Raw genomic sequence first — 21,819 nt, 5'->3', positions numbered from 1 at the left:
CATATGTGTAATTGTGATCTGAGCAGGCAACAAAACCCAAAAACCTTATTCTCCAAACTATCCAACCAGCCGACAAAATAAGGCCATCATCTTATATGTTTGAATTAGCATACTTCCAAAAATGAATAAGTTTAAAAATAAAAATAATATCGTTAGCACGTTGCACGATTTCTCTCGCCGAAGATTAGTATCTGCGCCACACCCCTTCAATCGGTAGGTCTGCATCTCTGTTCTTTGACTAAATTCATTGAAAATAATAACACTTATAAAACATTTTATTAAGTTAAAATTTAAAGTGATATTATATATCTTATTGCACGTTTCAGTTTTGAAAATATTGCACATTGCTACTGACTAAAATATAAATAAATAAATAAATAAATGAACGATTATTTCACTGTAATTTGTTACTAATTGTTGATCACTGTACACAGTAACACCCGTCGATTGTATTATTTTTGATCCAATCCTCATAGCGGTTCACTCTGCTATACACTCCCGGGTAGTCCGGTTTGGCGCAACCCTGACCCCAAGATACAACCCCTGCGATCTGATGAATGTTTTCCGACTCCATTTCCTTGCTAATCACATGCAGGGGGCCACCACTGTCGCCTTGGCAGGAATCCTTCATTCCCTCGGGATACCCAGCGCACATCATGTTGTCGGTGATTTGGTCTGCGCTGTAGCTGGTGTTTCTGCAGTCATCGTTGGACATGATTGGAACCGAGACCTCCTGGAGTGTTGGTGAAACGCTTCCCCCAGAGGAGGTTGTTCCCCAACCAGTCACAATACCCTGAAAATGATAATGCCAATAATTTATATTATCATATACATAACCTGAATAACACCGCTTGCGCATGATGGCTCACCATAGTAGCATGTTCGAAAGAACTTGAAACTATTGAACCAGTGCCGATGGTGATGTGTATGCCGTGATATTAATTACAACGACATCTTCCGTTGAGGACAGTAGCTCTTCGAGGGTATTCATACCCCTTCCTATTTTGTTTCTATACCCATTCCAAGAATAAAACAAAATATGCGTCTTTTGAACTCACATCGTAACCCGTGAACAGTTCCCCGGAAGTTGGCTGACACACCGGCCTCAGCTTATCGGTCATTTGCAGCACAGTATCCAGTCGTAGAACAGCAATATCATTATCGTAGTTCAGAGGGCTGTACTTGGGATGTTTGTAGATCCGCTCCACCTTTGCCGTTATAGTTTCCGTCTCATTCGACAAACTTTGGTCATGATCCAACAGCGTAACGCTCATCCGTGTTCGGCTGAAACCGTGAACACAATGGGCAGCTGTCATTACGTGTCGATCGGTAATGAGCGTACCGCCACAGTAGAACCGATTGTTGTACTTGAGGATTGTCATCCATGGATACTGATTGACGCGAGTCTCCATTCCTCCAACGATTCGCTTCACCGTGTTGGTTCGACCACATTCTGAAATTGTAGGTAAGTGGTCAATTCCAGAATTAGATAAAATCATACTGAACTTACGACACATGGTACAATTTTCAGCTGGCTTCAGTGGAGGCGATGGGCGTTGAATTCCGGTTAGTACTTCTAACCATTCCAAAAAGGCATTATCTTGACGACCTGGATTGCCTTCGGCGGTGATAACGACACTATCTTCGTCGTTTGTCAATTCGTCAGCCGCATTTGGTGTTACCTGGAAATGAAGCGAAAAGCAAGTTGCGGAAGCGAAAGCGATGAGTCAATGAAGCCTAACGATAACTACTTGAAAAGCAATATGAGTGATGATTTGCAAAGCAATAAACGGTTTCGGACAATACAAAATGACACTCAACAAAATTCCATCCTCTTGTTTTATTTTCATTCATCCAGTTATTCCGAACAGTAGCAAGCATCGGCGGTATTAGTCATAAGCCATGTTCGGAAACGATTCACCCTGGTGTATACTCCAGGGTAGTTTGGCTTGGCACATCCCTCTCCCCACGATACAATCCCCGCAAGTTGATGGACGTTCTCCGATTTCATTTCCGTATCGATAACGTGCAGTGGACCCCCACTGTCTCCCTGGCAAGAATCTTTCTTTCCCTCTGGGTACCCAGCACACAGCATATTGTCAGTTATGCGGCTCTGTCCATACCCGGTTTTCTTACAGTCCGTGTTGGACATTATCGGTACGGCAACTTCCTGCAGATTAACAGATATCTGCCCATTTTCCGACGTTGCTCCCCATCCAGTCACGATTCCCTGTAATGGAAATGCGCACTTAGTGATACATCAATTTCTCATCTAAGATCTAACCATACTTCATAACCCGTGAAGGATTTCTTCGCCGATGGAAGGCAAACTGGTCGAATCTTATCGCTAAATTTGATCCTCTGATCAAGCTTCAGCACCGCGATATCACTGTTGTAGTTGTTTGAGTTATACCCATTGTGTTTGATCACTCGATCCACTTTGCAGGTAATAGTCTGCGCTTCGGTTGTACTGGAACGATCATGATCCAGCAAAATGACGGATATCTTGGCGGGATTGAAACCATGGACGCAGTGAGCTGCCGTCACGACATGCTGATCTGTGATCAATGAGCCTCCACAGTAGAAGGTTCCACCGTACTGAAGCATTGCCATCCATGGGTATTGGTTGACGCGAGTTTCCGTGCCGCCAACGATTCGGGTCGCTTGATTGGTTCGACCGCATTCTAGGGAGACGAACGGATCAACGGGTTAGTGTACTGATTCCTCCCGATTGAAGCGAAATTCCCGGAGGATACTTACTGCACTCATCACAATCGGAAGGTGGAGTTAGTGGTGGGGCTTGGGTGGTCGTAGTGGAGCCAATCCAGCTGACAAGCCACTCGAGAAAGGGATTACGTTGGTTAGGGTCCTGCCGCGGAGCGGGACGGACTTGGGTTTCATAAGTGATCTGGAAGAGGAAGTGTTGCAAAGAGATCAAGAAAGGTGAAGAGTTAGTTTGTAGTTGAAAAGAAAGGTGGGGAAAGGCAGGGGCTAGACTGAATAGACTCATGTGACTCCGAGAAGTGAGAAAAAGATCTTTTTATAGACTGTTCGCAAATAATACCAAAACCATCAGCATTTGACATTTGATACTTGAAGAATATTGAAACCTTATATTCTATCATTTAGGTTCAGTTGGGGCCTTCCTTAGCCGAGTGGTTAGAGTCCGCGGCTACAAAGCAAAGCCATGCTGAAGGTGTCTGGGTTCGATTTCCGGTCGGTCCAGGATCTTTTCGTAATGGAAATTTCCTTGACTTCCCTGGGCATAAAGTATCATCGTACCTGCCACACGATATACGAATGCGAAAATGGCAACTTTTGGCAAGGAATGCTCTCAGTTAATAACAGTGGAAGTGCTCATAAGAACACTAAGCTGAGACGCCGGCTCTGTCCCAGTGAGGACGTTAATGCCAAGAAAAAGAAGAAGCAGGTTCACAAACTTTTTGAGTGCGTGACCCACCTAGCCGTCTTGCATATTCCTTGCGACCCACCAAGGAAAAAGGTTAAAAATTGAAATTTGCACTAGGATGCCAGTACAAATATTTTTGAATATACCAGTTTTATATTTTTTTCCTTGCTGTAGAGGTTGAAATCTTTCGAATGATGCAAATGATATCATTTATAGGACACTTATTTATTTATTTGTTGATGTTCTTAGCTAATCTACTATTGGTGTCGGCACTCTAAATATCTCTGAATGTCATTAATTTTTGTTATTATTCTGAACGTCGAAATATTATATCCTACCTTCATATATTTTTAATGGGAATATAATTGACCTTGAGAAAAATTATCATGCGAATAATGAATTATGATACAATCCTCTTACACAACTGTACAATTGTTTTAGAAGCGTTACATACTAGGATCTTTTTGATAGTTATCAGCAGCAAAATTAAGCTGAGCTGAAAATTTCAGACCCATCTGTAAAAAGTAGGTACCGTAATCCGGGGTAACATTGATCAGCGGGGTAACATTGATCGGGATGACTCATCTTGTTAAACGTTCAAATAAAAATTTATTGATGAAACATTTTCGAACCATGAATGGTGCCTCTCTTTCGTATATTCATAAGCTAATGATAATTAAGGTTTTTGCCAAAATTGCGTTTAGTCCATGCGCAAATTTGTCAACTTTTTGAAACAATGATTTCTATCATTTTCACTGGCACTACCGAAAACTCATGTCTCACATGAGTTCTGCAGACGATGTGATCAAGGAAAAAGCGGTTCTTACTAAAAATGGCATCGCCGAAAACGATTCCGTTGTCAGATCTTTCATAAGTTTATTCAATTAGGCAACATTAACTAATTATTATTACGAATGTAGAATTTCCTGAGGGAATTGCCTACTTTTAGGCGTATTCCGCGGTTCAAGGTGTTTTTAATTTTGAAATAACTCAAAAAGTAAATGACTTGTAAGAGTTTGGTCTTCATATTCGGCTTCAGGGGCCCTGATTTTAATAAGTAACGACATTTCCAATATTAGCGAACGTTGTTTACTTGGGTGATCAATGTTACCCCATATCAGCTGAATCAAAAAATCACTTAAAACATTTATTTAAACATTTTTAAATCATTTGAAAAACAAAATAAAGTACATAGTTAGGAGCGGTGGATGCCAGTACTTGTTTTAAAAATATGAAACTTGTAACATTTGTATTGTGAAATGAAAAATTTAAGAAAAACTAAAAAAATGAGTAGATGAACAAACCGAATTTAGTACTATACCATTTAATTCCACTAGAGTTTGTATCCTTTGACAGATACGCGTATTTCGACCTCAACTGTAAGGCCGTCTTCAGTGTCGTGTACTAGACTCGACTCGAAAAATGATCAATGTTACCCCGGATTACGGTATTGAGAAAATGGGATTTGAAGTTTCCCAACTCGTTTCATATAAGAATATTCAAAAAATTCCAGAAGATTGTCAAATCATAATTAAACTTTCACAATTTGTTTTTCAATACGGCATCTTTCTGGGAAAAAATATAAAAATGATCAAAACACGGTTCATTAATGTGTTACACGCTGCGAAAATCTGTAGTGGGACTGATATGCGGTTGCTTTTTATTATGGGACAATTTCACTTACTGTTTATTTTTAATTTGTCCTAACAAATCTTATTATTTTATTAGGGCGGCTGAAAGAGCACTGGAAATTATGTTGAAAATTGAAATCAACCCAATTTTGACGAAAATGCTGATGGGACTGACTTGCGATTCACGGCAGTATAGTACTATCCCATTCAATTCCAATTAGAGATCCTTTAACAGAAACGCGTTTTTCGTCCTCAACTGTAAGGCCGTCTTCAGTGTCGTGTACAATGGTGGAAGTCTAGTCTGATACACGACACTTAGGACAACAAAAATCGTTACGGTCAAAATATCCCAATTTCAGTGTTACGTCATAGACACTGATAATAAAGTATGATGTTTAAGTGTTTAAATTTGTTTTTGATTTGTTTGAAATACAACGTAAAATAACAAGAAAATAACTCAGTTTGTATGGCATAAAAGCTAAAGAAAATCTTGTTTTGATTTTTTCCCTTGTTTTTTTCCCTGGTCCTTGAAAGCGCGAACTGCAAAAAAAAGCCAGCAGCCGTTGCGAAGTTTTTCCTTTGAGAAAATATTGTTTGCTGGTGGATTGAGGTCTTTCGGATGTTACAGCTCACACAAAATTAGTGAAAAATTCATACAAAATGCGTTACATGAAGACGCGCAGGTGTCATTTTTGGCGTTATGAAATTTGTAAATGTTCCCTTATGCTAATCATTCGCACAAAATCAAAACAAAGCCGAAATATCGAAGCGTGCTGTCAAACTGATGTGTGAGGTGTGCAAATATTCACTGTGCCGAAATTTTCTGCACAGTACATAATCCAATAAGGCGCAAAAAGCTCAATATTGTGGGGTCTATTTTAAAATTAGAGCGAATTCACGTGACTCATCTGTAGTCATTGTCCATCAAAGTAAGCATGCATATTTCAGATGTCACCCGTCGCCCTGCCGTCCTGCTTAGTCGCGCTTAGTCGACGACCACGGTAGGCTATTCCCACGTGTAAACAACGATTTTCCATCAAAACATGTGTCGTCATTCCTATCGTCAAGCATGAGGCCTTGAGGATAGTAAAGGAGAGCAGGCCTTGCTTTCTTTTGGACTCGTTCGAGTTTGCGATAAGAATGACGTCACTGCCAAATGTCATTTTTTGGAGTATAATACCTTGCTTCTTTTTACCGTGGTCGACGACTATGAAGCTTTTCTCTGATTTTTTTTACAATTTTCGCCCAGATTCATGAAAAATCTAGGAAGAGTGATTCATCATTGCGAGATCAGGTGCATCCTAACGCCTTGTAAGACATCAATAGACATTTTCAAGCTATATCAACTCCCTGGAGTAATTTGACTTTGTTATACGTAGACCAGGTGCATCTGAACGCCCAGCTATAAGCCTTGGAATGAGCTGACTATCCTAACATCAAAGGAAATTTCCTAGTTGTATCTACGCCCTGGAGTAATTTGACCTTTTCTCACGTAGATCAGATGCATCTCAACCCCCTGAAGACAATGATATCAAATCTCAAGCTGTATCAACGCAGCATCGCAGCAATTTGTCCTAAAAAGATTAGATTCATCTTAATGTTCTGTTAGCTATCAATTCAGAATTCCAAGCTGTATTAACGCTCTGTAATAATTTAATCTTATATCTTATGGATCAGATGCAGTTTGATGTCCTGTAGGACGTCAAATTGAAATTATGTGATATCTCAACGCCCTGGAGTAATTTAAATTTAATCTACGTAGACCAGATGCATCTTAACGCCCTGTAAGACATCAGCTTTGGAATAAGTTGACCAGATATTACGTAGATCAGATGTACATCAACGCTCTGTATGACATCAATCAAAATTTCAAAGCTGTATCAACGCCCTGGAGTAATTTTACTTCGACTTATGTAGATCAGATGCATCCCAAACCCCTGAAGACATTAATTGAAAAATAAAGCTGTATCAAAGCCTTGGAGTAATTTATCTTGAATAGATTAAGTTGTATCAACAATGGAGTAATACAGTAATCCGGAGTAATTTGACCTTATCCCACGAAGATCTGGCGCCTCTTGACGTCCTGTAGGACATCAGATGAAAATTATAAGCTATATTAACGCCCTGGAGTAATTTGAGCTTATCCTACGTAGCTGAAATGCTTCTCAACCCCCTGTAGACATTGATAAAAAGTCCAAGTTGTATCAACACCCTGGAGTAGTTTGACCTCATCCTAAGTATATCAGGTACACCATTATGCTCTAAGGACAACTATTGAAAATTCTTAGTTGTATCAACGCCCTGGAGTTATTCGACTTTATTCCATGTAAACAACGTCTACATGGCGCCTTGTGTGGCATCATTTGAAATTTTCGAGTATTCATGCACTGAAGTTATTTGACCGTAACTCAGATTGCCATGAGGATATCAATTAAAAATTCCGAGCTGTATCAAGACCCTGTAACTACTTGATCTTATCCACCAGGTAGTAGACCAGGTGCATCCTAACGCCCTGAAAGCCATCAGTCGAAATTTCTAAGCTTTATTCACGCCCTGAAGTAATTTAGCCGTATCTCACGTAGATCATGTAGATGCTGTTAAGCTGTATCAAGGTACTGAGGGATAATTAAATATTAATTCACTCATTACGTACTGAGTAGGAGTTGCTCTTATATCTCATTTGATTTTTGATCGCTAATTGTGGCATGTAATTCAATATTTTATTAACTTTGGCTCTCAGTTAATAACTGTGGTAGTGCTCATAAGAACACTACGCTGAGAAGCAGGCTCTGTCCCAGTGAGGACGTAAATGCCATCATGAAGATCATAGAATTGCATGGAAAAAATAATTGAATTGGTATAATTTGTTTTAACTAGTTCATTTATTAGAGACTCAATTGCGTTTGACACTTTACGGAGCAGAAATTCATGTTTTGTATTATTTACAAATCATTCACTTTTTCGTACAAAAAATTAGTATTAGATGGAGCCACTCGTGGCAACTCGAAGTTTTTCTTTCTTGCTGGCGTTACGTCCCCAATGGGACAGAGCCTGCTTCTCAGCTTAGTGTTCTTATGAGCACTTCCACAGTTATTAACTTAGAGGTTAATGGCAACTCGAGGTTAATGGTCACAATTTTTGAAAGGAAGGGTTTGGTGAGGATTGGGTTTAGGGTTTTCTGCAGCTCATCCTGGAGATCGTGGTAGCTTGATTAGCAAATAATGGCGTTGGTACCAATTTCTTGTTGGTATCTGTCTGCCGGATGGCCAGGATCCTCAATCCAACATAAAGGGGACAAAATTTGTATTGTGTATTGGGTACGCTTGAGTGTAAAGTTTTTAGCGCTCCGTCTTTGCATTATGTTTTCTCCGTGAATTTGTACATATTAAACAATAAATTTAGTTTCCGTTGCTTAGTATCGCTGTGTATAACCATTGTGCTTAAGGAAAGTAACGGTTGGACGTATTAAGAGCACGAAAATCGTCGAAAACTTGAACGTGATATTAGCGAAGCAAAAAGTGAATCCTCAACTATGATGGATACGTTTTGCAAAAAGTGCTCCACAGACATTGACATGATGAGCTGCCTTTGCACTGCCTGTAAAAGTAGATGCGTGAGAATATATCATTTCATTGTATTCTGTGTAGGCTATTGAACGTAAATTATCCTTTTTATTGCATCGAAGTTTAGTTTAAGACAAACGACAATTAAGTTAATACAGTCTGTACAGTTTAACTGAAGACGGTGTAAATAAATAAATAAATAAAAATACAGAAAAAAAACTGGAGAAGAGAACACAAGAGAATTAACCCTCTAATACCCAAATTTTTATTTTCGATTTAAGTATTATTTTTCGTAATCAAAAATCGTTCTAAACACGTTTTGGGCAATTATTTATTTTTATTTGCAAATTTTTAAATTTTGGTTTTTGATTTTTATAATTTTTATTTTTGAACATCCCTAGCTTTTTCCATTTTTTTTGAAGCGTTTTCTAGTTGTTGATTTTTGGAAATAATAAAAATTTAAATTTTTACGGTGCTTTTAAAAACATTAATTTTTAATTTTTTTCCGGAGCGTATTTTATTTTCCGTGTAACTAACGGAAAAACAGGTTTGAAATTATATTAATACCACCAGGCTCTTCTTTTGTGATAGGTTGATCGTAAAAAATATAAAAGGTACGATTTTTTATATTACACGTTAAATGAACCCCAGGCATTTGTAGGTTATATAAGAATGCAATTTTTCAAACAATTTTTTTAAAATACAAAAAAGTTTCAAAAGTCATAAAAAACTTTTCTTATATGCGTGTTATGAGTCAAGGCATAAGCCAAAAATAAAATTATTTTGATTTCCGAGCTACGAAATCGCGGTTGCTCAACACATCTCTAACAGGAACATAGGGTTGTCTACCTCGGACCGCAAGGGTATCCAAAAGTTTCCAAACTACGTGATCGATGTCATTATAACCATAACAACACCTATTACAAATATTGCTCAGCGTGAGGTTAAGCCTCTACAAATGTGCATCTAGTGAGTAATGGTTGGACATAAGTCTTGGCATCACGCGAATGAAATCTCGACTTACATTCAAACCTTTCCACCACGCTCGCAAGGAAAACTCTAGGAATTATGGAATGTAACCACCGTCCCAGTTGACCATTAAGCCAATCGCTTTGCCAACCGTGAAGAGAACTTTGACGTACTAAATGGAACAATTCATCGTGTGAAATTCTTCTTTCATATATCTCACCTTCTTCAGTGCCCACCTTTGCGAGAGAGTCCGCCTTCTCATTGCCATAAATTAAGCAATGTGAGGGGACCCATACAAAGGTAATCTTATATGATCTTTCGACCAGTGCACACATCTGCTCTCTTATTTTTCAGTGAAGACACCGAAGCCAGTGGATCCATTGATACGGGACCCGACAGTGAAATATCTCCTGTAGGAATCGACATTCTGGAATTTTGCGTTGAAAATACGTGGAATAGTTATACATCGAAGTTTATCTGGATTTCCATGAATAGCTTGTTTCATGGAGTTGTGTTTGATCCTTCGACCTTGACGCTTGCTCCTGCGGGGGCCGGCGATGAGGGTAAGATCAAACATGTCGCACATCGGTCGAGTAAAGTGAAAAAGTGCCGCGTTCGATTAGTTCTTTTTGATCTTTCAACGTTGACGCTTGCTCCTGGGCAGTGCGTCAAGAAAGCCTGAGCAATCGTCAGTTGTTTTCCCTCTCGGGTCGCGCGCCTATTTTATCTGAGTGCTTTTATATAGCCGAGCAAACGAGTGAAGCTGAAAGTGGATTGTTGCTGCTCAAAGATGACGGATCAATTGGTGAGCTCGTTTCATGCTACTATTTCTAATCTATAAAATATGTATGACTGCACCTTTGATCGTTACAACGGTGAGACGTAAATGTGATTTTTCAACAAACTTTGTCCCAGCCGAACTTCTAGTTGATTCTTTGTGCATTTTCACTGACTTCGGTCAATCACGGAATAGCAGCCATTGATATGTGTAGTCAGTCTAAGCTAAGCTATGCTAATTCCATGAATAGCTTGTTTCATGGTCAGATCGTATTCAACAGAGGAACTGTCATTGGTGAAGCGTTAAAGGAGGTTTTAAAATGGGCGGTCAAAACATGGGAAGCTAATGTCAGATGACATGTAGTAGAGATAAACTCTCATAATTTCGACTAAGTGATCAGTTTGAGCAATTCTTCCAAGTTTTCGATGACGAGTGTGTTGCTCACTCCACACTTAATAAGTATTCTTAGCGAGAGCTCCCAGAATCAGTTCTGTAGCGGTAAAACCCCTGCCAGTACCTCCAGGCTCGCATTATATGTCGAGTGCATACATCCTAAGGAGATACGCAAACAACGATATTGAATTCATTCCAATTTGATAAGGTGGCAGTTTGCTGCTGAGAAAAAACAGAAAGAGCCATACTCTAGAACAGAGAAAATGTTTTTTTTATAGAAATTTATGAGGTCTTCCGGGTGAGCACTCTACCATGTTCCGGTAATTGTTTGTAGAAAATTTATAAAGAAGTGATAAGGTCATGAAAATTAGTATGATTAGATATCGGAATGGTATTTGAATTTAAAAAAATGTTTACAGCTGTGACTTAACCCAGTATAACTTTAATCAAAAGGGAGATTGGTAGGTTAAAAAACAACAAGGGCACTGGATCAGATATTCATTATTCGGCTGGTGTAGCAGAAATGCCGGAAGTACAATATATCCACACATCATTAAACAAATGTCGTTTGCTACTCGTGCCTACTTTGAACTCAACAAAACTCTTCGATCGAGTAAAGTTCGCCACAAAGTTAACCATCTACAAGACGCTGATTAGACCGGTACTCATCAATAGACCCTACGTACAGAGGACCAACGCGCACTTCGTGTTTTCGAATGGAAGGTTTTGCAGACCATCTACCGCGGAGTGCAGATAGAAGACGTCCTATAGGTGAATAAACCATGTATTGCACCAACTGCTGGAAGAACATAGAGAAAATTGGGAGGTTATGGTGAGCGGGCATGTCAACAGAATATCGTATAGCAACCAGGTGAAAATGGTTCTCGAAAATAATCCGACCGGCACAAGACGATGTGGTGCGCAGCGAGCAAGATGGGCCGATCAAGTTGAGGATCATTTGCGTATTCTTCGTAGAATGCGTGGCTAAGGACCGGTAGCCATGGACCAAGTCAAATGTAGACGTCTCCAGCCGCCAATGCCTTACCCTAACCGGTAAGGTAAACAAGTATGTTACAACGCATCGATTTGATTGAATTTTTGATTGAACAAATATTGTATTGCAATTTACCATATAAAATTAAGAGATAAAACCTGTACCTGTCCTTGTAGGCACGATGCGCTAGACAAATAAAAAAAAATTGAAATTATATATTTTGTCTGTTTGACAAAGCTTCATGTTTCTTGATCTGAAATTGGACATTATAAACGATGTCGTAAAGGCCTAGGAGTTGTAGCGCCCTCTCTATAGTTACGCCCCCCCCCCAAAAAAAAACGACTAAGTAGCTCAAATTTTACGAAGACAGGGCTGGTCACCCGTCAACCCCCATAGTATTCCAGTCACATAGAGTTAGAGTTACCAATCCCGGAAATGAGATTTCCCGAAATTCATAATCAAATTGATGTTAATAAAATGGAAATCTTTTTGATGATGTGTTTTTTCAAAAAAAAAAAAAAAGATTATATGCTGTAAAAAATAAAGGGTTTTTCAAGGGATCTATTACACGAATTGAGCAGGCTTATAAAGTTTTCATGGACAATTTTCAACATAACACTCTAGTTTGTTTTTACGCTAGTGCTTGGTTGAATATAGGTAAATATTATTTGAGCTTCACACGAAATAAGGCAGTGTCCATTTATTACGTAACGCTAAAATTGGAGATTTTCAATTGCCTCTTTCAACCCTTCTGTAACGCTTTTTGTATAAACAATATATATTTTTTGTATGCACCGTAACGCTCGAGCCTACTCCCACTCTCCCCTTAGAGCGTTATATTAATTGTGGACGGCGCCAAACCATACAAATTTACTTGTACATGTCGGACTCAAAAACCCCCCTACCACACCCCCTTTTCTTACCTACGCCCAAAATTGCAAAACCATTTATATGAGTCTCTGTACGTGCTTTAAATTCTTTTGTTCTCATGACTTTTATGTGCGCCGTGTGTTGGTGCTGTCTCGCTTTCTCTCACGGCCAACTTGAAAACAGGGCGCACAGTAAAAGTCAAACGTTTTATACCATGCATAGGCTCATTGTATCACATTAAAAATTTTTGTATATTAAGCAGCACGCAATTTTGACATGGACGGAAAATTGTGGAAGGCATTTGAACATTACAAGCATTAGCTAACAGCTGAAGCAAATCTGATCATCTGTCATCCAATCAGCGCCCTTCCTACTATATTTCAGTTAAATCCGCTACAAGTTTATATGGATCTGCCACAAAACAAACCTAGTCAGGCTTTGACCGCTCAATAGTCAGGTGGCTGAGAGGGGGCTCCGCATTATTGACTGTTCTTTCAATCACTTCTCGATTAAACCACCAACCGTCGAAGCGATTCTACGATACAGTCATCTTAGGTAGAACATGTTCATCTCTCATCACCCTCTACTAATACGGCATGACAGCCGCGAGAGACCTCAGGCGTGTAGCAATCGCCCCAGAGGTTGCGAGTTCGAGTCCCAAATAGAACTTTTTTTTTATTCACAAGGTATAAAACATTGGCTATACAAACATTGTTTGAATTTTACCCATGTCTTGGAAACTTATTGGGAGCATCACAAAACTATCGAATCGTCATGTTTCATGAACATCTTGTGATTTGTTTTGCTTAAAATTGTTGTTTTATTAAAATAATTGATCAAAGGTCTTATTTTTGCGACTTTTTTTTTTTATAATGTTTTGGTTTGTGTATTTTACAACATAAAAAAAAAATAAAATAAATGTTTGTAAAAGTGAATAGACATAAAACACATATATTTCAATACCTACCAATGCCAAATTCACAACATAATCTCTAAAAAAAACTATTTTTCGTCATATTTTACATGAATTTGTAGTACAGAACAGTTGCATCCTTCAAATGCCTAAATTAAACTACTCTTAAGCCAGCTCTAAACTAAGAAGCTAAAAGCATATTACCAAAGCAAACTTACTTCTATGTGTAATTGATTCTAGCTTTGCAATTTTCTGCACTAAGTTTATCAATGAAAAACGTTCCATAACATTACAGTGGACGACAATCTATTGAATCAGTTTGAAAGTTATAAGGAAAAACCATTTCATTAGCAAATTGTGAAAATGTCCTAAGTAGCCCCTTTTTTGTCTTGAAGGACACACTTTTTTTGCTATTCAAGCATTTTGTTATTTCTTGATGGATTTGCCTCATATTTTGCACATTTGTGACGTAAATATACAACTTAAATATAGGCAAAAATTATCAACATCTATCCATAATTCTAAGAGTTACAAATCCTCAAAGTTAAAGAATGTGAAAATAATGTCAATAGAAGCCCCGTTTGACGGTATATGCTTCTAGTTCGGTAGCTCATTTTCAAACCAGCAGCAATGTAGGGGGAGATCCCCCAGTACCGGACACTTAAGCCACTAAATACATAGTTCGAAATATATTGGTTTTATGTGCGTTTTATGTGGGTAATTATGATAAATATTATCATTTTTATAGTGTACAAAAATAAATTCGAAAATATAAATATGAATTTTGACATTGCATTTTGATGATGTATTTTAGTACCAAATTGATCGATCTTGAAAGGTGGCACCCAATACCGGACACGATCTGAAAATGACTCGAATTCTGTAAATTTGAACATCATTGAATGTGTTTACTATGGGAATAGTATATAATTGCAAATTCAATGCATTTGCAACATTTGCAAGAACAATTTGAATAATTATCAGTTTGCAAGATGTCCATCAAAAACCTCTTTCTTATATGATGAAAAATAGCACATTTTACGACGTTGTTCTGAATGTTAATTTTTATTAATTTTATTGCATGTTTGATACCATGATCGACGGAATCCATAAAAAATGGATGTATTTTGAGACACTGGTGCAATAATTACAAAGATATAATATAACAAATCAAGCTGTCCGAAACTGGGGGACAGAAGGTGCTTAACCAAAATTGTAATTTGTCCATATTTAGTTCAATTATGGTACAAAATACATTCATATTTTCAAATTAGGATTATGTTCGAACATACTTGCGTGATCCAAAGTATTTTTTCATATTCAAAATAATTACTAAATAGGCTAAAAATTAGGGCGATACGTCATTTTTTTTAAGATTTTCAAACTTTTGTACTTTTTTAAGAAGGCATGCATATTTCAAGGATGTGTTATTCTATGCAAACATTAGTCTCCATAATAGCTTCCTTTTCTACTAATACACCATCTTGATTGTACCATGATTTCTCAATGTTACGACTTTGTCCGGTATTGGGTGTTGTCCGGTACTGGGGGATCTCCCCCTACACCCGATTCTGTTTTTGCACGGGGGATGCGTACCGTGCAAAAAAAGTTTTCAGTTCAAAATTTCAAAAACCGTGCAAAAAAAAGTAACACTATTTCTCGACGTTTCATGCAAAAATAAGGTTTTGCCAGAAAAAAAATGTATGGAAACTTTTTTTTTGTACGGCCGTGTTAAAAAAAAAACCGTGCAAAACAGAATCGGGTGTAATTTTAAGATCCCACATAAATATCTATCATATATGATCCCTTTTGTTACATTCAATTCGCTATAATTTTACAGGTTTTGTTCGTACTGTGTAGGGTAAATCGGGATAATGCGCCTCAACCGGGCAATACGCCCCACTTCATTTTCACGGGAATGAATCTTGAACACGTAAATATGATTACATATCTTAATTATCCGCGAAAAAATGATGTTGCACATATTAGATCTTTGAGAAGTATACAAAATCAATAGAAAAACCAAAAATATCGAAAATCAGCTTTTTGGCGCAAAATTTTGGGTCCGATAAGCAAGCCTCGTTATAAATGAAGCCCATTCTTTATTATTGTACTTATTGCAAAAACTTTTACCGGAAGACGACTGCTAATGGGCCCTTTAAAGCTTAGCAAGTGGTGGAACTCTGCTTGGAAACATTTCTACAGCACTGCAGACTTTTTCTACAGGAGGGGCATATTGCCCGGTTTGTTTTGAAATGTCAAGATTTGGACCATTTACAGAAAACGTCTTGTACTCATTTTAGAAGCTACCTGGCAAGAGAAAGTTGCATGCAGAGCATGACCAACTAAGTATATAACACTTCGATACCAAAAGCTATGAAAATAATGCGTTTGCTACTGCGATAGAGCAGTATTTCCTTAAGGGGGGCGTATTATACCTGTCTACCCTATGTTTATTTTTACGGAGGTTCCGGATTTTCCAGAGGACCGAGAAATGTTCATTCGAGATCATGCCAAGGCAACGGTAGTATACTAATTTGAAGCTCACTGCAAGCCGTTTGAAAAATTCGGCTCTCTATGTCAATTTTTAGGATATGTCCACTTTTACGAATGTTCCGGATCTTCCGGAGAATCAAGAAATAGCCAATCGAGATAATACATTTTTTTACCGGAGCAGGGAAAAGCCCGCTGGAGTAGAACATTCTCCATACTTATCCTTCCTCCAACAGGCATAAAACCTCCTATCTTTTCAATTTAACAATTCCAATAACAGTAAGATTGTCATATTCACCTCCAGTGAGGAGGTGGGATTTTAAGTTTTCACAATAACTAATTTTAAGCTCTTCACTGCAAGTCGTTTGGAAAAAATCCCAGCTCTTATGCTCAATTTTCAAGAAATGTCCATTTTTGCGGATGGTCCGGATCCTCCAGAGGACCATAAGGTGACTTTGAACGCAATCGGTTGCCCCGCAATATTAGCCGAGGATACATAATTTCCGTTTTCTGTTAAATTAGAGGGATATAAACGCTATTTACTATGGTTGAACTGTTCAGAAAAGGTGTTGATCCATTTTTTACCCGACCTGACCCAGGAGGACACCGGAATAACTTCGGTCATAGGAACAACTAAAAACGAAGCCTTTATCTTATTGCTGATTCGTTTCGCTTTTAAATAATAAAATGCCCAATCATGCTCTCAATCATAATAGAAATAGTTTTCAATTTGCTTTCACTGATAGCAAACATATTTACAATTTGATTTCATTAGAACATTAGAGTTCTCTGTTTTGATATTTTTATCGCTTTACTTGGGTAGTTTGTTATCCTGTAGCGTACTTTTTCCATTGGATGTAAAACCAGTTCCACAAACCAGTGGGAAAATATATGCTTAATACGTATATTGCTTTCGTGGCAACAAATATTATAATCTATACCTACAGAATCAGAAAAGTCATTATGCTGAGCTTTATTGTTCATATAATCACTCATATGATTGGAAGCATTCCTCGTTAAGACATCACTACTGATTGGAATGAAGTAATCATCATTTATTGGGTGATTTTCTTCGATATAATCCGATGATAGAGCTACAGTTTCGTTTGAATACATTAAATTTTTGCCAATACTAAATGCCGGTTCAATCCCCCAAACCAGTTTTGCTAATTTTGTTGCATTATGTTCATTTGTGTCACCGGAGGATCGACCACCATCGAATCTGATGAAATCTAAAGTTCATGAACCGAACAGGTTTACACCATTTTTTGGGCGTTTAGAAAGTATCATTCGTTTGATTGTTCGACTTACATGACAATTTATCAGCCCAATTAGAACACACACGGTCAGCAACTGAGTCAGCAGGCTGAAATATCGTTCCATTTTCTTTCAATTATCACTTGCTGTTAGCACTAATTCACGCTTTGCTGAAATTTATTCGATCTGCTATTGAACAGAAACTTGTCAATATCAGCTCGATCACTTTCACTGGTGTGCCGACTAGTTGAATTTAAATCCGTTGGGTATGCTTGCCATTTGTGTGGCAGTCACTTGTCCTGAATATTAACCGCCTGTCTGAAAGACGCTTCGACCCGATTCAGCTGTTGCAAAAGTTCAGAACGCGAAGCCAGGACTCCAAGGGCTCTTCTTTTTCGTCATACGCCCTAAACATACGTCGATCTAATCTCGGCGCAAAGTTAACCACTACTAAACCGTGACGGGAGATTCTGAACGCGATGAGCCGCGATGACAATTTGCTGTCGCTGCTGCTATCACTATTGGCACTACTGGTAGAAGAGTGTGAGGCGCGCGCGGTGACCATGGAAAGAAAGTAAACCGCCCCGGCAGAGAGTAGCGTCCCGTCGCCGTCATTGGGCTTGCTCATCTGCTTCGATTAAGCACTCTGTCATGGCTTACGGCAGTGGTCCCCAAGATATGGTTCGAGGGCCGAGTGTGGGTTCTACAGGGGTTTGTGCGTTAATGTCATGTGCCCGCATGTTGTAAATTCTTAGATATCTTTGTTTTTGCGATCGAGTATACAAATTTGGTAAGTTGGTCTGCGTTTAACCATGTTGATCAATTGTTCTAGACGGAAGCAAATGACATGTTGACCTTTACTGCTGCCAACCTTGAAGCGTTGTTTCTTTACCTCTAATACCTCTTTGGATGAAGTATTGATGAAGTATCCCGGCTATGATGTACACGGTTTTTTTCCTTACTACTCTTAGACACATGATCCTTTACAGGCTTTCCAACCGCTTCAGGTTTCCGCATTGACTTTCATTCTCAGGGCAACATTTGGGATCGAATAAAACTTCTGACCCGCAACTTACAAATCGTCCACGAAGAATATTAGGATCATTGACGAATCGGGAAAAGCCCATCTTCAAAAGTTCTTTTTTATTTTTTTTTTATTTTTTTTATTTCTTTATTAGTATCATTCCAAACATTACATTTATTATTTCTTATATCTAGGTGTTCTGTGTTATTACACAACACTATCATCCTAATTTGGTAAAACAAATTTAAGATTTTATTAACATTGGTTAACAACATATTACATTTCATTTGCCGTAGCAGTTCAGAATTTTTACAGGTGAGTTGATTTCACCTGCTTATAAGAGAAAAAAACGCTTTGAATATACTTAACCTAAACATATAACGCATTAATCGTGGCAATAGAAGATTGCAACGATTTTTGCCTGATATTATTAATTATTTTATTTGACATTTGTTCCAATGTTTCAACATTGGATATTCTATGTAACTCATACTATACCAGAAAGGAAGCCTCAGAATCATTTTCGAAATTTTATTTTGAATTCTCTGCAGAGCTTTCTTCCTGGTACTACAACAGCTAGTCCATATTGGTACAGCATACAACATGGCTGGTCTGAAAATTTGTTTGAATATCAAAAGCTTGTTCTTAAGACAAAGTTTTGATTTTCTATTAATAAGGGGATAGAGACATTTTACATATTTGTTACATTTGGCTTGAATGCCCTCAATGTGATTTTTGAAAGTTAAATTCTTATCTAGCATAAGAGAAATCTTCCATTTTTGCAAGTATGAAGAAAAAATATCCAAACATTTTTGCAATCGACTACAGATGACACGCAGGCTTCGTCCTTTGGCGGTGAGGCCTGTGTCATCCGCAAACAAAGATTTTTGACATCCCTGAGGTAACTCAGGTAAATCAGATGTGAAAATATTGTATAATAATATTGGTCCCAAAATGCTGCCTTGGGGAACACCAGCTCTTACAGGAAGTCTTTCAGATCTGGAGTTCTGATAATTAACCTGAAGTGTACGATTTGACAGATAACTTTGAATTATTCTAACAATGTATGTTGGAAAATTAAAGTTTTTTAATTTTACGATCAAACCTTCATGCCAAACACTGTCGAATGCTTTTTTTATGTCTAGAAGAGCAAGACCAGTAGAGTAGCCTTCAGATTTGTTGGAACGGATCAAATTTGTTACACGTAAAAGTTGATGAGTGGTCGAATGTCCATGGCGGAATCCGAACTGTTCATTGGCAAAAATTGAATTTTCGTTGATGTGGGCCATCATTCTGTTCAAAATAACCTTTTCAAAAAGTTTACTGATGGAGGAAAGTAAACTGATTGGACGATAGCTAGAAGCAGGATTTTTGTCTGGTTTTAGAATTGGAACACCTTAGCATTTTTTCATTTGTCAGGGAAATATGCTAATTGAAAACATTTGTTGAATATATCAACTAAAAATGATAAGCTACTTTCTGGAAGTTTCTTAATGAGGATGTAGAAAATTCCATCATCGCCAGGAGCTTTCATATTTTTGAATTTGTTAATAATGGTTCTCACTTCTTCCAAATCAGTCTCCCAGGCATTTTCGAAAACGTTCTCTTGATTGAGAATATTTTCGTATTCCTGAGTAACTTGATTTTCAATTGGACTAGTAAGTCCTAAATTAAAATTGTGCGCACTTTCAAACTGCATAGCAAGTTTTTGAGCTTTTTCGCAATTAGTTAGTAATAACTTGTTTTCCTCTTTCAATGCCAGTATTGGCTTCTGAGGTTTTTTCAAGATTTAAGATAATTTCCAAAAGGGCTTAGAGCCAGGGTCCAATTGAGAAATTTTGTTTTCAAAATTTTTGTTTCTTAAATCTGCAAAACGTTTCTTGATTTCTTTCTGCAGATCCTGCCATATGATTTTCATAGCAGGATCACGAGTGCGTTGAAATTGCCTTCTCCTCAAGTTTTTTTTTAAGACGGATCAAGAGTTCATCGTCTATAATCACGGATTCAAATTTTACTTCACATTTTGGAATTGCAATGCTCCTGGCTTCAACAATGGAATTTGTTAAAGTTTCAAGAGCATTGTCAATATCACGTTTAGTTTCTAAAGAAATGTTAACATCAAGATTAGAGTCAACATACGTTTCATATATATTCCAGTCGGCTCGTAAATAATTGAAAGTGGAGCTGATAGGATTGAGAATCGCTTCGTTGGATATTTCAAATGTAACAGGGACATGATCAGAATCAAAATCAGCATGAGTAACTAATTGGCTACAAAGATGGCTAGAGTCGGTTAAGACCAAGTCAATCGTAGATGGAATTCTAGAAGAGGAAAAACATGTAGGGCTATCAGGATATTGAATTGAGAAATATCCTGAAGAGCACTCATCAAATAAAATTCTGCCGTTGGAATTACTTTGAGAATTATTCCATGACCGATGTTTGGCATTAAAGTCACAAATGACAAAAAAATTTGACTTATTGCGAGTCAATTTTCGCAAGTCAGTTTGGAGCAAATTAACTTGCTACCCAGAGCATTGAAAAGGCAAATATGCAGCTATGAAAGTATATTTACCAAACTGTGTTTCAACAGAAACACCTAAAGTTTTAAAAACTTTAGTTTCCAATGTCGAAAACAGTTGATGTTTTATACTCCTATGAACGATGATTGCAACTCCCCCACATGCCCCATCAAGTCGATCGTTACGATAAACAAAAAAGTTAGGATCTTTTTTAAGTTTGGATCCAGGTTTTAAATAAGTTTCGGTAATAACTGTTATATGCACTTTATTAGCTGTAAGAAAATTAAACAGCTCGTCCTCTTCACCATTCAGAGAACGAGCATTCCAATTTAAAATATTTAAATTATTGTTTGGATCCATTAGAAAAACGTAATCCAATAACAATTTGATTTGTAAATTTTACACCTACTTGGACTGCTTCAATCATAGTGGTGGCTTTGAACATTGCATCAATCATTAGATTCAATTGTTCAGTTAGAAAATTAAAATCAGAGGCAGACATGTCATGTGATTTCCCATTAGAATTTCCAGTAGACGAAGAAGCGGAGTAACCTGTGGCGGTAGGGTTTTTTCCATTTGATTTGAAACAAGTAGAATGGGTACCCATGGATCGAACAGGGGAGGAGTTTGAATTTCCTGCTACGATATCGGCAAAGGATTTACCGTGAGTAGATACACTCGAAATTGAAAGATTCGAACGGCTACCCGACGGATTAAAATTAGTTTGTGAATGAGCATGATTATGATCTTCCTGATGGGTATGATTCCTAATCAAGCGATCGTTAACTGAAAAATGTGCATTGTTCGATACTCTACCAGGCAAATTCCGTAAACGACCGTTATCGTAACGGATATTATCTTTCATCTGCCTGGCACGAGCCTCAATGACTCTATTGCGTGAAGGGCAAGACCAAAAATTGGCCTTATGATTTCCCTTGCAATTGGCGCATGAGAACTTATCGGTATCTTCCTTCACTGGACAGACGTCAAATCATGCATTTAG

The 21,819-nt window shown here is 37.9% G+C and overlaps 1 protein-coding gene across 1 annotated transcript; it reads right to left on the bottom strand.

The window, feature by feature from the left end:
- Positions 1-301: 301 nt before the first annotated feature.
- On the bottom strand, positions 302-17,847 carry LOC5564699 (transmembrane protease serine 9). Its single transcript, XM_001648992.2, is given in 7 exon segments — positions 302-793; positions 1,059-1,453; positions 1,511-1,682; positions 1,862-2,230; positions 2,290-2,684; positions 2,761-2,908; positions 17,325-17,847. Coding segments are annotated over 7 exon segments (1,950 nt in total). The 5' UTR covers positions 17,397-17,847; the 3' UTR covers positions 302-394.
- Between the last annotated feature and the right edge of the window lie 3,972 nt (positions 17,848-21,819).

Source organism: Aedes aegypti, chromosome 1, assembly GCF_002204515.2.
Source record: "Aedes aegypti strain LVP_AGWG chromosome 1, AaegL5.0 Primary Assembly, whole genome shotgun sequence".
Classification (NCBI taxonomy): domain Eukaryota; kingdom Metazoa; phylum Arthropoda; class Insecta; order Diptera; family Culicidae; genus Aedes; species Aedes aegypti.
The sequence above is the reverse complement of the archived record's forward strand: the minus strand, read 5'-3'. Positions and strand labels throughout refer to the sequence as shown.